Below are 17,051 nucleotides of genomic sequence, written 5' to 3'. Positions count from 1 at the left end.
CTGTTTTGCCTTCAAGGCCAAAATTTGTAACTCCTCCTTTACATCTTTTTTTCTCTCTTTCACTCCAACCCTTCCTTTCTCTCTTCAAATAAGCCAAATTCTTCCTAACTTCAGGACTTCTGTGCAGGCAGATCTTTGCACAAAATTCTCTTCCCCAGTCATACCTTTTCACAGACCTCTGTTCCAACGTCACCTCCTCTGTACCGCTGAGGGCCTTCTTCCTCACCCCACCACTTCTCATGCCCTCACAACAATTTGTTTGATTTTCTTCAAAACACTCATCATTATCTGAAATTCTAGTATATACAATATCATTATATGAAATTCTAGTATGTACAATATTTGTATACGTATTTATTCTTTCTTACAGCTGGTTTTTTATATATTTATTTTTTTAGTTTTAGGTGGACACAATATCTTTATTTTACATTTATGGGGTGCTGAGGTTGGAACCCAGGGCCCCATGCATGCTAGGCAAGCACTCTACTACTGAGCCACAATCCCAGCCCTCTTACAACTGTTTTTAATCTGCATCAGGGCCAAGATTGGGTCTTCTTTGGGCCTGTAGACACCTAATTTAGTCCCTGGAATAGTTGGTTCTCAAAATTAGTTACTGAAGCAAATAAAAGAATACATATAGTTCAAGAAGAGTTGGAGGAAGCCAAGAGGAGGGCATGCGCAGACTTTTAAAGTTAAGAAGGCAAGAAAGAATGTACCCTCCCCATCCCTGCTTGGTCTCAATTCTGGAAAGGTGCCATCACCGAAAGATCCTGTTCCCCAAATCTCAGGATGCCCAGTCCCTCCCTGTCCCAGCTCTGTGGATTCCCCTGCTCAACCCATTTCCCTCTGGGTCAGGTTTCAGCATCAACCCCGCCCCTCCCCGCCTAATCCAGTCATGCTCTTTAGGGCGGAGAAGTGGCCCCATGGGCCATTGGAGACTTGGCAACAACCAGATTTGCCTAAATAGGGCCCAGCCAGGTAGAGGCAGAGCATTGCTTCCACGGTGAGCCATCCAGCTCTGCAGTTGTGCACGCAGTAGAGATGCAGGCTCGGGCTGGCACCATGGCCAAGTTTAGGATAAGAGTATCCACTGGGAAAGCCTGCGGGGCTGGCACGTGGGATAAAGTATCTGTCAGCATCGTGGGGATGCGGGGAGAGAGCCCCCTGCTGCCCCTGGACCACCTAGGCAAGGAGTTCACTGCGGGCGCTGTGAGTGCGTGGTGGGTGGGCAGAGGTGGAGATGGAGCGGGGAGAGCAGGAGGCACTACCCTTCCTCAGACTAAACCTACTAAACCAGGAGGAGGACTTCGAGGTGACGCTCCCCCACGACGTGGGCCCAGTGCTGCTGCTGCGGGTGCACAAGGCACCCCTTGCGCTGCCTCGCCCACTTGGACCCTTGGCCCCCAACGACGCCTGGTTCTGCCGCTGGTTCCAGCTGGAGCCACCAGGAGGCGTCCCACTCCGCTTCCCCTGCTATCAGTGGCTGGAGGGAGCAGGGGACCTGTTGCTAAGAGAAGGGGCAGGTGAAGAGCGGGGCGGGGGCGGGGGGGTGTTGGGGGAAGGGCAAGGGGATCGTTGCAGCAGAACGTGGTGGGGGCGGTGAGCAAGGGGCCATGGGCAAGGGGAAGTGGCAGCCCGGCTTGGGAGAAAAATGGGGGAAAGGAACCTGGTGGAGGGTGGCAACAGTGGAGGAGAGGGTGGCTGAGATCAAAGATAGGAGGGTTTCTCCTTCCCGTCTTCTACAGCCAAGGTCTCCTGGGCGGACCACCATCCTATCCTCCGGCGACAACGCCAGGAGGAGCTCCAGTCCAGGCAGCGGATGTACTGGTGAGGAGAGAGCTACTGTTGCAGGGAGGGGACACTTAAGGGATGAGGGACAGCCTGGAATCGCTGTTGATGACACAGACTAATGCCCTTGTCTTGTCCTCTCCTATGAAAGCTGCTTCTGGAACCAGCAGCATCTGTATCACCCAGGCACCTGTTAGAAAAGCAAATTCTCAGGCACCTCCTACCTCTGACTTGGACTTTTCGTGGGGTGGGGGGTGGGCAACAATTTTTGTCTCACAAGTTTTTCAGATGACTGGTGCCCACTGAAGTTTGAAAATCACTCCTGTAACAGCCATACCCTTGCATGCTTGTCCCCTACCCTGGGGCTTTTACACATCAGCTTGTATCCCTCAAGAAATGTGGGTAGAACCAGAAACACACCACACAAGCCCCAGGAGACTCTGGCTCCAGGGCAGGCAAAGGGTGAGATGGGACTCTTTGCTTTGGGCTCAGCATTAAGGACCAAGAGGAGAGTCTTGCCTGGGAAAGTGCTCAGTGGGCATATGGTGAAAATTGTAAAGAAGCCAGGGCTGCTGTTAAGGATTCCTGAAGCAGAAAGTCAGGAACCACACTGAGGTGCAGATTTTCAAAAGATTTTGATCTTGGTCTTTGCTGTCCAAAGTCTGGACAGCATGCTTTCACCCCAGGTCTCTGGGGACAAGACAGCCACAAGCTTATTTGGTTTCTGGTGATTTTTCATGTGTCATGAATTACACCCCCAAGAAAAATCATTGCCCTAAATCTTACAGCGACAGCCCTGGAAAAGGGAGCAGATTAAAGAAAAAAAAAAAAAATATATATATATATATATATATATATATATATATATATATATATATATATATATATTTTGTAGTTGTAGATGGACAGCATGCCTTTATTTTATTTGTTTATTTTTATGTGGTGCTGAGGATTGAACCCAGAGCCTCACACATGTTAGGCAAGTGGTCTGCCACTGAGCCTCAACCCCAGCCCAGGGAGCAGATATTGAAGTCTGTTGCATCATAGAGACCCAGAGCCAATCTAGACCCTTCCAAAAGGAGCTATGAGATTTTAGTCAAGTAAAATCTCTTTGATCTTTTTTTTTTCTGCAAAAGGGACCAAGAATACCAGTCTCCTGAGAGTCATTAAGTAGAACAAATGAGAAAATGGTTACGAATGCAGCTAATCAACTGCCAAGCCCTACACTATTACTAGTGTTGATGTTTCTAGTTTACTCTGCCCTCACTGTCTAGGCCTTTAATACTTAAAAGGGAGACCTCAGATCCATGCCATCCATGAGCTTACAGGCTCTTGGCTGGGATTGTGGCTCAGTGGTAGAAGCCTGCCTAGCATGTGTGAGGCACTGGGCTCAATTCTCAGCATCACATATAAATAAATAAAGGTTCATCAACAACTAATAATTTTTTTTTTTTAAATGCAGGCTCTTAAGCCTAGCTCAGACCTACTAAGTTAGCACCTGCAGTTTACCAATATCCTGGGGTGAATCACACTCACTTTAAAATCTGAGAAGTAGGGTTTGGCCACCACCTGGTGGCAGTATGCTTTAATTGCAAATTGTTCTTTGAAGTTGAAAGCTCAATTTTTGAATAAACCAAAGAATGAATGAGTGACAGAAGGACTGGCTGGAGGGGTCCTCAGTTTTCTGGAACATGATTTTACCAGATCACTCAAAGGTTTTTGGCTGTGTGATTTGCTTGATAATGAGCTTTAGAGACGCCTCAGACCAAAGCAGAGTAAGTTACTGCAACTCCCACAAGCTGTGAAGGCTGAAGTGCTTCTCTATGGGATGCCTGCCAAGGGTAACTGAAACCCTAGGAACAGCCCCAGCTTCATGACTACCTTCCCTTGGCAAGATGCATCTGTGTTAGTCAAGAGTTGTGTGCTTGCATGAAGAGAAACCGACTCCAACTAGCAGACGGATAAAGAGAGAATTTGTCAACAGGACACAGGGGTGGTTTCAGAAGTAGGGGCAAGAGGGTTGCCAGATCTTGGGTCAAAAATCAAAGCAACTCCCTCCCAGATGCTCCCCTCCCTCCTTCTCTCTCTCTTCCTCCCACTCTCTCCCTCCCTCCCTTTCTCCCTCCCTCCCTCCCTCTCCCTCCCTCCCTCCCTCTCTCTGCCTCCCTCCCCCCCCCATTCTCTCTCTTCTCTTTCTCATCTCTCTTTCAGCTCTCTGTTTCCCTGTCCACACAGTGGGATATGACCATAGCTGACAATCCCTATATACACGCTGTAATGTAATCTAGATGGCCTTTCTGGCTCTGCCCCAATCTCAAATTCCCTAGGAAGGACTCTGATTGGCCTAGCTCTGCTCAGATGCTCAACTCTAGACCATTCAACTGTGAGCAGGGAGAAATCTCACTGGGAATATGCAGCTCCCTTGAGCCTTGTGGTCCAAGGAGAAGGGCAGACCTCAGGAAGGTCCTTGCTTGCAAAAGGTGGCTGGCTGGACCAGGACCCACAAGGGGACTTTCTCTGCCCTAGTCCAGGGGCTTCCTGAGGTCTCCTAATGATCTCCTGCCTGTTCCACCCTCTAGCTGGAAGACTTACAGCCCAGGTTGGCCTCACTGCCTTGACCAGGCGACTGCGAAAGACCTGGACCTCAACGTCAAGTACTCTGTAGTCAAGAACACCAAATTCTACATGAAAGGCAGCTCTGCGTGAGGATGCCCACCCTTTCCTACACTGGCTTAGATGCCCTACCGCCCCTGCCTTCTGCCCTCCCCTACTCAGCTCCCCTGCCATTGGTGATATGGGTCACACAGCTTCCTGCCCACTACCACTTCCCATAGGCAGTGACTACCTTAGGGGCATTGATCACCTCTGAGTCTCATCCTAAACCTGAAAGCTGGTTTAGGATTCTAGAAAGGATAAGGCCAGGTGAATGGGGAGGGTCTTCCAGGGTCTCTTGCTCCCTCCCATCCCTCGCATCCCCTGGTAGTTTTGCAGAGCTAAAAATCAAGGGACTTCTGGACCGCACAGGGCTCTGGAGGAGTCTGAGGGAGATGAGAAGGATGTTCAACTTCCGGAAGAGTCCAGCAGCTGGTGAGGAACTTGGCACAGGGCTCCTGACCTCTTCCCAGGACATCAGCTCCCAAGACTGTTAGGATTCTGAGAAAACCAAATTCCAGTTCTCTGTGGGACTCTGTCCCTTCCTAGACCTTATGTTTCCCCATAGAGACAAAAAGAGAATGTGGACTTCGGGGGATCCCTGATGTGCTAATACAACAGGCATTTCTAGAGCTGCTACCCATCAGACACTGGCATGGGGCTGTGGACATAGAACTGGTGGATATTAATTAGACTCAAAAGCAAATCATTAGGGTCATGTGTGAGACATGACCCTTATCTCCAGGAGTATGTAAAAGGGGGACCCACCCTGGCTTAGAGGGGGGCTTTGCTCTCTCAAGAGGGTTGAGTAGGCATTCACAATGCCAAAAATGGGGTGTGGGGCGGAGAGCTCTCTACGGCCAAGGGAAGGCCTTGAAGATGGAAGGATCAGAGGGAACAAAATCACTGCTGTGGCCAAAGCAGATTGAATGAGGGAAGAAAGGTCAGAGAGGAGGCTGGAGAGGCAGCCAGGGCCCAGATGGTGCAGGACTGTGTGGGCCATGACAAGACTTGTGCCTTTCCACAGTTCAGTGTGAAACTATCGAGTTGTGGCCAGGTAGGGACTAATATGGCCAGATGTGCTATGTGGGGGTGGTTGGGGGTCAGAGTGGAAGCAGGAGGATCAGCCAAGTCTCTGGCTAAGGTCAGCAGAGGATAATGGCCTCAGCAAGGCAGTGGCAGTAAGAACTGAGTGGACAGGTGGGTCAAAAGGCCCTGAGGATGGAAAAATCAAAGGGACTTGATGGGAGGAAGCGGAGGGGACTGCCAAGAGAGAACCTGGACTCTGCCACAGACAACCAGGTAGATGGAGTTGCCATTCCCCAGGATGCTAGGCAGGGGCAGGGGGGGGGGGTCCAGAGTTGGAGAAGAACTTGTGTTCTTGTAATTGAAGCTGGCAACTCATCCCAGAGAATGTCAGGCAGATGGGGAACAGTGGGATGGGCACTAAGATTTTCTGTTTGGTGAATGGGCAGGAACTGGTGCCAAGGGGCCAGGAGAGGTCACCCTGAGAAAACTTTAGGTTGCTCATGATGAATTACAAAGGTAAGGTCAGGAGGAAACCTCTTGGCACTGGGGTGACTGGTCCCTGTGTCCCCCATCCCCATGTAGAATATGTGTTTGAGCACTGGCAGGATGACACCTTCTTCGCCTCCCAGTTCCTGAATGGCCTCAACCCTGTCCTGATCCAACGCTGTCGCAGCCTCCCAAAGAACTTCCCAGTCACGGATGACATGGTGGCCCCAATACTGGGCCCCGGGACCAGTCTGCAGGCTGAGCTGGAGGTGGGGCCCAGAGCCTAAGCTCTGCCAGCCCCAACTCAGTGCCTTCAGGCCTGTCCCCTGCTGGAGAGGGAGGGGTACACTCACATTTGTTCTTGCATGCCTAGAACATCCTCTCCCAAAACACACTCCTCTCCTAGCCCTAAATCTTCTCCCTGCTTCCTACCCCTCATTCTTTAGAAAAACCAAGTGTTAGCCCCAGCTCCCCTTCTCTCTCCACAGAAGGGCTCCCTGTTCTTGGTGGATCACGGCATCCTCTCCGGCGTCCGTACCAATGTCATCAATGGAAAGCCTCAGTTCTCTGCAGCCCCAATGACCCTGCTATACCAGAGCCCAGGGAATGGGCCTCTGCTTCCCCTTGCCATCCAGGTCTGTACCTGGGGATAGAGATGGGCAGGTCCCACCATCGCAGACAGACACTTATTGCTGCCTCTTTCCTCGCTGCTTTTCCCACCCCCAGCTCAGCCAGACCCCAGGACCCAACAACCCCATCTTCTTACCTACTGATGACAAGTGGGACTGGCTGCTGGCCAAGACCTGGGTGCGCAATGCTGAGTTCTCTGTCCATGAGGCCCTCACACATCTACTGCATGCACACCTACTGCCTGAGGTCTTCACCCTGGCCACACTGCGCCAACTGCCCTCCTGCCACCCTCTCTTCAAGGTTAGTAACTCATCAGGGTGACCCAGACTGTGCCCCAAGCCTATAGGTCCCTGCACCGTGTCCTGCCCCTTGCAGTGCTTCTTCTGAGTGGCCTTTGCTCAAGCATTCCTATCTTCCCAGGCTGGGATGCAGAGGTCCCATCCCACTTTAGCAGTGTCTCCCTGCATAGCTCTTCTGGGAACCTCCTTTTAGGAAAACCCTGAGCCAGGGCAAAGTGGATGGCATGCCTCAGAGAGGCTCTCCTCTCAAAGCAGATCAGATGAGATCACCAGAGAAGCCCCAGACCTAGGAAAGGGGCTGGCAGAAGCCAAAGTGAGAACATCGCTTTGAGGGACCAGCAGGTTTTCTGCAGGTTGTTCCAAGGCTAGGGACTCTCTCAGGTTGTTGTGTAGGTCCCCTGAGCCTTGCTGAGCCTTCAGATGACATAAATCGGTTTCCTCCATGGACCTGAAGCATCTCCTCTGAGATTTCCTCCTCCCAAAGCGGCACAGACTCTATTCCCACTGAGATGATATTCTGGGCCCCAGACGCAGACCCTGCTCTGTTCTATTCAATCCAGGCTGCTTGGTTTTTTTTTTTTTTTTTTTTTTTTTTTACTATATGCAATTTTCTAGCATTGGCACTCAGAAATAGGCTCTGGGGGACAGTTCTATATTCTCAGGCCTATGGTGCTTCTCCTGCCCCGGGCATAGGAAACCACAGGCTGCCAGAACTGGAAGCTCACGGGGCTCGTCCAAATCAGAATGCTCATTTGATAAAATGATCTGGTGCTCAGAGAGAGGAAGGATGCTGCTTGGAGGCCTAGAAAAAGATGCTAAGGGAATTCTGCTTTGGTGTCTGGGTCTGGAGCACTGACCCCTGTCCCAAGCTGCCCCCTCTGATCCCTGTAGTCTCTTTCTCAGTGACTTATTTAGTGGGTATCTCTGTGGGGCAGATCTGGGACCATCTGCAGCTCTGCCCTCTCCTTCCCCTTACCAGTTGCTGATTCCACACACACGGTATACCTTGCATATCAACACACTTGCCCGTGAGCTGCTCATCGCCCCTGGCCAGGTGGTAGACAGGGTAAGAACTGCCTTCGGATGTTTTTTCAATTGGAAGAATCAAGGGTTCTGAGGTGGGAGTGGCCCTGATTTTCCAGTATCAGGGCTGCCTCCTGCTTCTGGAGCCAAAAAGTCCTAGTGCTCAGGAGCCCTGTCTCTCAGTCCACAGGCCTTGGCATTGGAGGCTTCTCTGAGCTGATCCAAAGGAATATGAAGCAGCTGAGCTACTCTGTGCTGTGTCTGCCTGAAGATATCCGGGCCCGAGGAGTTGAAGACATCCCAAACTACTACTACCGGGATGATGGGATGCAGATCTGGGGGGCAGTGGAGCGGTGAGGGGCTGTTCCCAGGGAACCAGGGGACAGGAAAAGCAGGAAGACTAGAAAAGAGAGGGAGGGTCCAGAGAAGCCAAGTCATGAATGACACTGGGCAGGATGCTTCTTAGGGTAAGAGGAACTTCTCAGAGAGGGACTGAACCTGGTGCCTCTTGCAGCTTCGTCTCTGAAATTGTGGGCATTTACTACCCAAATGATGCGTCTGTCCGAGATGACCAAGAACTCCAGGCCTGGGTGAGGGAGATCTTCTCCAGGGGCTTCCTAGACCGAGAGAGCTCAGGTATGGGGCCCCCAACCCCTAGGCCCTACCCTCTGGCCTCTGCAGGGAGGTCCTCAGGACCCTAGCAGCCCCAGCTCCAGCTCAGCTGTCCCCACAGGTGTGCCCTCCTCACTGGACACCCAGGAAGCTCTGGTGCGATATGTCACCATGGTGATATTCACTTGTTCAGCCCAGCACTCAGCCGTCAGTGCAGGCCAGGTAAGGGAAGATCAGTACAAGGGGTGACAGGATGGAGGGTGGGGGCTCCTCCACCTTATTCTCCCTCTCCCTCTTCAGTTTGACTCCAGTGTTTGGATGCCCAACCTGCCGCCCACTATGCAGCTGCCACCACCCACTTCCAAAGGCCAGGCACAGCCTGAGGGTTTCATAGCCACCCTTCCACCAGTCAATGCCACATGTGATATCATCATTGCCCTCTGGTTGCTGAGTCGGGAGCCTGGAGACCAAGTGAGTACGGGCATAGAGGACGGTGTTGTGTTTATCTTCCCTGGCACAGACCCAATAGTGCCATCAGGAGCTGAGTCCCTTCACCCCACAGAACCTCCCCCAGTGGGACACACAAGCTCTGAGCACCTCACAATGTAGGATAAGTGGCCAAATGAGATGATGTATAGAGTCACCCTTAGCTTCAAAGGCAATATGAAGTGATGTTCCTTTAAAACTTTAAAAATTCCCAAGAGCTTCCTATAGATATCATCACTTAAGAAGAAGGATTAAGGGGAAGGGTGTGGAGGAGATTCAGTGGGGACTGGGGCCAGAACAAGCTAAGGTGGGTCACAGGTTCTCAGGAGATGGGGACCTTGGCGGCTTCCTCACCCAACCTTGTGGTTGGTCTCCAGAGGCCCCTGGGCACCTATCCAGATGAACACTTCACAGAAGAGGCCCCACAGAGGAGTATTGCCGCCTTCCAGAACCACCTAACCCAGATCTCAAGGGACATTAAGGAGAGGAACCAGAAGTTAGCATTGCCTTACCCCTACCTGGACCCTCCCCTCATTGAGAACAGCGTCTCCATCTAAATCCCTGGAGAACATAGTCCCATGTGACATGTGTCCTTCTGACCACATCACTCTAGGCTGAGACCCACAGAAAAGGATCCCCAAGAGAAACAGGCCCCAGAGTGCCTCTCTTGAGACAACCGTGTAACTCACCCTCCTCCTCCTCAAAACAGAGAAACAAAGGGCTGGGGTGTGGCCCAGTGGTAGAGTGCTAGCCTAGCATGTGTGAGGCCCTGGGTTCAATCCCCAGACCCCCAAAAGACAGAGAAAACATCCACAGAAAACAGAATCCTGTGGCACAAGATGACAAACCTTTGGAGACTCTAAGCCTTAAAGTGCCTGCACAACTCCCTTGAGGGTTTTACTAGTTTGACTCCAGTAAGGACACAGCACAGAGTAGCTCAGCTGCTCCATATTCCTTTGGATCAGCTCAGAGAAGCCTCCAATATCACCATGGTGACATATCGCACCTTCCATTACCTTGGACTGTAACCAGGAAATGATCCTGGCCTACTGACCACAGCCAATCAGGCATCATGGTCACCTGACTCAAGGGCAGCCATCATGTAGGCTGCTGGACCACACAAGAAGTGGCTCAGCCTGAAGACTGCCCAACAGGTTGATCATGACCTACTGTCCCAGTTTAAAAATGAATGAATGTTTGAGAAAGGATCATTAGAAGATAGAAGGAAAAGGACACATGGCCCAAGGGCCAATTGCAGGCAGTGCCCTCCTTTGTTTCTCAGAACTTGCCACGAAGTGTATTTTAAAGCAGCTTCTATTTACAGGGAATTAGAAACTATTAATGTATCACTAATCATACTTTGCCTTCTTGATTCCATCTTCAATGATGGAATTCCAAATTCTTCAATTTTATTTATTTATTTATTTGGTGGCCCAGATTTAGCGAACATTCATTAAAACAATTAAGTTCTTTCGAATTCACCTGATGATTTTCATCTCTGACTTATATTATAGGAATCAGTGCTTTAGATTTTGAGCTTCTTCACTAATATTTTTTAATCTTATTTTTTTTCTTTTGTACTGGGGATTGAACCCATGGGTGCTTTACCACTGAGCTACACCCCCAGTCCTTCTTATTTTTCATTTTGAGATTTTTGTCTCTAAGTATCTGAGGCTGGCCTTGAATTTTGTGATCCTCCTGCCTTAACCTCCCAAGTCACTGGAATTACAGGGATTATCTTTGTAAGCAAAAATACTAGTTTTAGGGGCTGGGGATGTGGCTCAAGCGGTAGCGCGCTCGTCTGGCATGCGTGCGGCCCGGGTTTGATCCTCAGCACCACATACAAACAAAGATGTTGTGTCCGCCGAGAACAAAAAAATAAATATTAAAAATTCTCTCTTTCTCTCTCTCCTCTCTCACTCTCTCTTTAAAAAAGAAAAAAAAATACTAGTTTTACTAATTTTTATGCACCATAATTTTACTAATCTTTACAAAATAACGAACAAAATACAAAACATATACTATATCTGCATAAATTTAACTATGGAACTCAATGGGCAAATGCTTCAGAAAGAACAGTGTGGGCTGGCAGGTAACGTGAATTATTCTTCCCCATTCAGAACCAGTGTACCAAAAGAGCTATGCATTTATTAAACTTCTTTGGTTTCGATCAATAAATAATTCCTGCTCACTTAAGTCAATAAAGGAATTCATGGGAATGAAACTGAGTGTTTTGAGGAATTAAAGAGTTAAAACTTACTGTCTCAGAAAAGACCAGAAGATCAGGAAGCTCTGGGCAACTGGACCACAAAAACCAATGGACACTTTCCCAGGCAGTGCAGTAGAAATAATGAATAACCTTTTTTTTTTGTCCTTGACTCATTTGCCTCAGGATTCAAACGCCTTGAGGAAGGTTCTGCTTGAAATGTTAGGAACTCCTGGAGCCATAGAGAGGTTCTGTTCACCAAGTATATGATATACTTGGTGAAGTTTATCATATACTTCCCAACATTTCCCAGCCAACCTTTTGCTTAGGTTGGGGCCATGTGATTAATTCTGGTCAATGGACCGTGAGAGGAAGTGATGTCTGTCGCTTCTGAGTTGCAGTTGTGAGCTGGTGTGCCTTCTTCAGCCTTTGACTGCTCTGCTGAGGCCACCTTGCAGACATGTTTCAGATGACATGAGCCCCATCCTTAGTCCCATCACTGGACTAGAAGCTCAGGAGGACAGGGTTCAATCCCTTAGTAATGGAAAAAAAAAATGAATCCAGCAAAAGCAGTTTGAAGATATCCTACGGAACACTCCCCTATTTGTACAAAGAAATGCTTACAGTGATGTTCTATGCAGTATTATTTATAAGATGAGGGAGAAAAGCTTTTTAAAATCTAAATACACTTTATCCTGAAGAATTAAAGACCTATTACTACAGTTGTACTACTGGTGTTGGCCAAATTATATCATGATATTGTGTGCATGTAAACAAATCACTGTGTATAACTATAATGCACATCTATACCCATGTTTATAGCAGCACAATTCACGATAGCCAAACTGTGGAAACAGCCTAAATGTCCATCGACAAATGAATGGATAAAGCAAATGTGGTATATATACACAATGACATTATGGCATTTGCAGGAAAAGGATGGAACTAGAGACCATCATGTTAAGCAAAATAAGTCAAACTCAGAAGGTCAAGGGTCATAGTGTTCTCTCATATGTAGAAGCTAAAGAGGAAAAAGGAAAAGAAAGGTGGGAATGGATCTCCTAAACACCAAAGAGAGATCAATAAAGGAAAGGGCCCAAGGAGTGGGAGGCAGGGAGGGAGGGGGAGTGCTGGGGAGTGATGATGGCCAAATTATATCAATATATTGTGTGCATATAAACAAATCATTGTGTATAACTATAATGCACAAAAAAATATGGAAAAAAAAATCTGGGCAGGGGTTGTGGCTCAGTGGTAGAGCGCTTGTCCTGTATATGTGAGGCACAGGGTTCCATCTTCAGCACCACATAAAAAATAAATAAAATAAAGTTAAAAAATAATAAAATCTAAATACCCATCTGGAAGGAAATATTAAATACATTAAGAAACAGTCCTATGAAAACGAATGTAGCTGTTAATAAGGTCAGTCTATAAATACTGACATGGGAAAATGGTTACATAAGTGGAAAACAAGTCACACAATGATAAGCATAAGTCTCCTTTTATGGTTAAAAAAAAAAGCTAAGTATGTAAACCAAGTCAAATTGAAAGGAAAACATCTTAAAGGGACAATGCATTCCTACTTGTTGATAAAAAAAAAAAGGTGGACAGAATAGCAGGGCCTGTGAGAAGCATAGAGAGGGGAACTTAATTTGAGAGAAAGAGAACAGGAATTCAGGAAAGGACATCTATTTGATTTCCCGTCATACTTCCAGGAAATAGCCTTGTTGAGAAAAAAATTATCCAAAAAGAATAATTATCAAAAACTGATACATAGGGCTGGGATCGTGGCTCAGTGGTAGAGCGCTCACCTAGCACCGGTGGGACCCGGGTTCGATTCTCAGCACCAAATAAAAATAAGGGCATATAAATATATATATATATATATATATATATATATATATATATATATATATATATATATAACTGATACATAAAATCAAGAGGACAACCACCCATTCTGTTAAGAATATTTAACATTCTAGGAGACTGTACCATTGTTTGCTATTATTAAGGAAGGTCTCAGGTTTTGTAAAGTTCATGTAATTTGGTTCCAGCCAAAATGCAAATGATTTCTGTTCAGGCAAAAAGATTGAAGGAATACATCATGTATAACGAGAAGAATGAGAAATTATACTCCATTATATATGGTGTATCAAAGTGCATTCTATTGTCCTGTATAAATAATTAAAATAAATTTTTAAAAAGATTGAAGGGGGGGCTGGGGATGTGGCTCAAGCGGTAGTGCGCTCGCCTGGCATGCGTGCGGCCCAGGTTCGATCCTCCAGCACCACATACAAACAAAGATGTTGTGTCCGCCAATAACTAATAAATAAATAAACATTTAAAAAAAAAAAAAAGATTGAAGGGATTATGGAAAATACTATTCCTACAAGACAGCCCTGAGGGACACAGGGAACTCTCTTCCCTTCCTGGGTTTATCCCTGCATCTCCAGCAAAAGCAAATATTCACCCCTTCCCAACCACAATGGGTCTTGAAGGGAGGAGGGGGATACTAAAACACTGAGCCCTGGACTTTTACCCTTGTCCATTGCCATTTTGTCCTGGAAGGAGAAAAGCAATTAGTGAAGCAGTAGGTAACAATGGGTCCCAAAGGAAGGAAGATAAGCAGTGAACACCTAGTTCGAGCTTTACCCAGTGACAATGAGTTTCAAACTTTTTACAACTGCCTTCCTGAGTTAAAACTGTAACCTGTACAGCTAGGTCCCTGACTGTCGGGATAGCACCTCTGCAGTCTCTAATATTAATTCACCCTCATCAGAAACTATAAAAAACTGTAATTTGGTGGCCATTTCCATACTCAGAAACTGAGCTTTCCCGTGCCTGATTGATTGACTGCTGAGGAATAAAGAAAAGCTTGCTGATCCGTTTGAGGTCTGCTAACTCCTGGTTATTTGTATTTTCATTATGGTGCTGAAACCATGTTAGTTATTTTTGCTTACAAAGATAACCCCAAAGATTACAGTTTATTGCCTTGTAGGACACCAAGAATTTTGTATTTAAGCCAGCAGTTATATCTTAACATTCCTTTATTACATCACCTACACATGGCCAGCCCTCAATTATTCTTAGAACAAGCGAGTTGAATAAAATCTTTGACTTGTGTTTAATTTGTATAAATTGTGCTTTTAATCTTTAAAAAACATACTTTGACAGATTGGAGGGAGTGTTCATGTGTCACCCCAGATGAGGAACTAGAAACCTAGTCCCTTCTTTGGTCATTGCTGGGCCCTCTTCCAGCCTCCTCCCTTTCCTTACCATCTTGGATGTCCCAAATGTCTCTGGTCACTCCCAGGGAAGGGTGGGAAATTGGTCATGCCCATACCCACCCCTTCCCTCCCTCACTGACTTGGAAAGTGCTCAGGCCTGGGACCCAGTTAAGAGCAAGGACTAGGGGTGGGAGGTCAGACCGACTACCTCAGTGTCCGCAACTCCAGTGATTTACAGAGACACTCCTCCATGGGTGGGCATGGACAAGGTGGAGACAACCGAGGAGGAAGCAGCAGTTCTCTTAGTGGGGAGCCAACTGGAGCTATCTGGAAGAGGGGATAGGGAGTCTCCTCTGAACTAAAAAGAGACCCAGATCTCTAAGGTTCATAGAGGTGGGAGCAAGCATGAAAGCAGCTGAGGTTGAGACTCTGATTTCAGCTCCTCGAGCTGAGCCAGGAAGGGAGCTTTCTGGGTCCCACCCAAGCTTCGCTGTGCGCTCAAGCGATGCCTCTGGATGTGGGCACATTTGGAGAGTGCAGGTCACCGGAGCCTGAGCAAAGCGCACAGGTTTCCTAGACACCTGCTCTGCCTCCCCACATACTCTTGATCCCTGCCTCAACTCCTATTGTACCCCTGATCCCCTTGACTGCCTGCTGCCAGCGGGTAGCAGCTGTGTGTGACCACTGGCTCCTTTCTGGGTTCAGGGACTGGGACAACGTGTCAATGCTCCAGATTGAATCTGCAGGAGAAAGCCGAGCCATGCGGTTGGACAACTTGGAGAACTTCAACCCGGGCTCGTTGAGTACCCGCGCCACCAGGGATATTCGCTCGCTTGCTCGTTTGAACAGCCCTCCACCCACGCTGGCCTTCTCCTTCTGCTCACTGGCCCCTGGAGGATAACTTCAAGGTGACGCTTCCCTAAGACATAGGCTGGATGCTGCTGCTGCTGCAGGCGCGCAAAGCTCCCCCCACACTGTTCTGAGTCCTTGACTCAGGGTTCTGCGCATTCCTCAGGGAGGCAGTGGCTGGAGGCCCCCCTTGGAAGCCCCTGCAATCTGGAGCTGGAGGGGGCGGGAACTGGATCTATGAAGGGCGGAGCATATGAGCAGCAGATGTTGGGCCAGAGCTACAGGAGCGGGTCTGGCCTAACAGTGACAAGAGGGACAGGGCAAGAGATGGGATGGCTGAAAGGAATCATACTTGGGGATGGGGCTGTGGGAGAAGACCATTTCTAAGGATGGCTCAGGTGAAGTTGGTAGAGGCAGAGTGAGGATGCAGCCCAATATGGAGAGTGGCTAAGATCCTTCTTTTCTCTTCCTAACATCTCTGTTCTTTGGGCCCCATGATGCCCCAGTCTGGCTGGGCACAATTCAGGAGCCACTTGTCAAAAGAAACAAACTTTATTTTTAGAATACACACCAGACCACAGGAGCTCTTCAGGAATTCCTTCAGAGCCCAACTGCCACCACCAGCTTCCCACAAGCCTCTCAACCTCCCTCACCCCTCCTGCTCTTGAGGCCTATTGGCTGGGTCATGTGGGCGGAGCAAAAAAAAGTCCCCCAATGAGCAGCTCCATGGTCTGAAAGGGCGGGCAAACAGCTCAATGAGCATCACTGCAGAGGAGCCAATCAGTTGACAGCTAGAAGTTTGCTGGGGCCCCTGTGAGCCAATCATCAGCTGGCAGCTGGAAGTTTGCTGGGACCCCTTCCTCTGTGGCTCTCAACATCTCCCCCTCTCTGTTTAAGCAACAAGCATGTGGCTTAGGGACCATGCCTGCCTTAAGTTGTCCAATACTACATATGGTCCTTACCCGGCATCGGATGAGCTGACCTCAAGGCGTCAGCCTCCTGTCTTAGGTTGGTACCATTGCAATTGGATCTTACCCATCATTGACCACCGGTCTAGCATATAGCCACACCTGTGGATTGGCCCCCAAATTTAGCTGAACAACCATCACAAGCAGAAGGGAGAAAGATACACCAAGCCAATTGACGGCTCCTTTTGGAAAAATTGTACCACCGATGACACCATCAGCAAAAATACCCCAACACTACCACAAGTCGCTGCACCAACAGATAGTTCACAATGCATACAAGTGAGTTCACAATGCATACAAGTGATACATAGTCCAGGCAAGTTCTGCAAGCAGTTCAGTGATAGCTATTGCAGAAGCTGTAGATTGGTTTTATCTTTGTCTTCACCGGCACTGGGATGAAGATAGGAATTCTGACAATAATGGCTAAAGAAAAAATTATGTAACTTTCCAGAAGGCACTAAAAGAAAACAATTTTCTGAACAATTTACATTATCTTGAACAGAATTATTAAGTATAATGAAAAGGAAAGGTGAAAGTAAACAAACAGATCTGTTAACCTCCTTTTTTGTTCACATATTAAAACAATCATCAACAGCTATTTACCCAATTTAAATTAAACCATTTAAATCATGTGAATAAAAAAATATTTGGATCCATTTTTTCATGAGCGCTCATCATATATGATATATGGACATACGTACATACAAACATACAACATAAAACACAAGTGTGCACACATAATATAATACATACAACACATAACATAATAGTAAAGGCCTTATAACTTTTTACA

At 47.7% G+C, this 17,051-nt stretch overlaps 1 protein-coding gene across 3 annotated transcripts; it reads left to right on the top strand.

Moving 5' to 3' along the window:
• Positions 1-1,062: 1,062 nt before the first annotated feature.
• Alox15b (arachidonate 15-lipoxygenase type B) lies at positions 1,063-9,562 on the top strand. Of its 3 annotated transcripts, XM_026390596.2 has the most exons (14): positions 1,063-1,209; positions 1,298-1,523; positions 1,746-1,827; positions 4,368-4,490; positions 4,772-4,875; positions 6,052-6,224; positions 6,444-6,590; positions 6,682-6,885; positions 7,864-7,950; positions 8,091-8,260; positions 8,422-8,543; positions 8,641-8,741; positions 8,820-8,990; positions 9,383-9,562. In XM_026390596.2, the coding sequence occupies exons 1-14, from the start codon at positions 1,063-1,065 to the stop codon at positions 9,560-9,562; spliced, it is 2,037 nt and encodes a 678-aa protein (XP_026246381.2). The 3 variants fall into 3 exon arrangements, with proteins under 3 accessions (XP_026246381.2, XP_026246382.2, XP_026246383.2); XM_026390597.2 differs by lacking the exon at positions 7,864-7,950; XM_026390598.2 differs by lacking the exons at positions 7,864-7,950; positions 8,422-8,543 and having other exon boundaries at positions 8,091-8,246; positions 8,640-8,741.
• Positions 9,563-17,051: the final 7,489 nt, after the last annotated feature.

This window comes from Urocitellus parryii, chromosome 7 (assembly GCF_045843805.1).
Source record: "Urocitellus parryii isolate mUroPar1 chromosome 7, mUroPar1.hap1, whole genome shotgun sequence".
Taxonomy (NCBI): domain Eukaryota; kingdom Metazoa; phylum Chordata; class Mammalia; order Rodentia; family Sciuridae; genus Urocitellus; species Urocitellus parryii.
Note: the sequence above shows the minus strand (reverse complement) of the source record. Positions and strands in the feature narration are given on the sequence as shown.

Bases quoted from the DNA above. Each gene is read 5' to 3' on its own strand.
- Alox15b (XM_026390596.2), top strand. From the start codon at position 1,063: ATGGCCAAGTTTAGGATAAGAGTATCCACTGGGAAAGCCTGCGGGGCT. The intron at 1,210-1,297 runs GTGAGTGCGTGG...CTACTAAACCAG, and splicing joins AGGAGTTCACTGCGGGCGCT to GAGGAGGACTTCGAGGTGAC. The intron at 6,591-6,681 runs GTCTGTACCTGG...TCCCACCCCCAG, and splicing joins TGCTTCCCCTTGCCATCCAG to CTCAGCCAGACCCCAGGACC.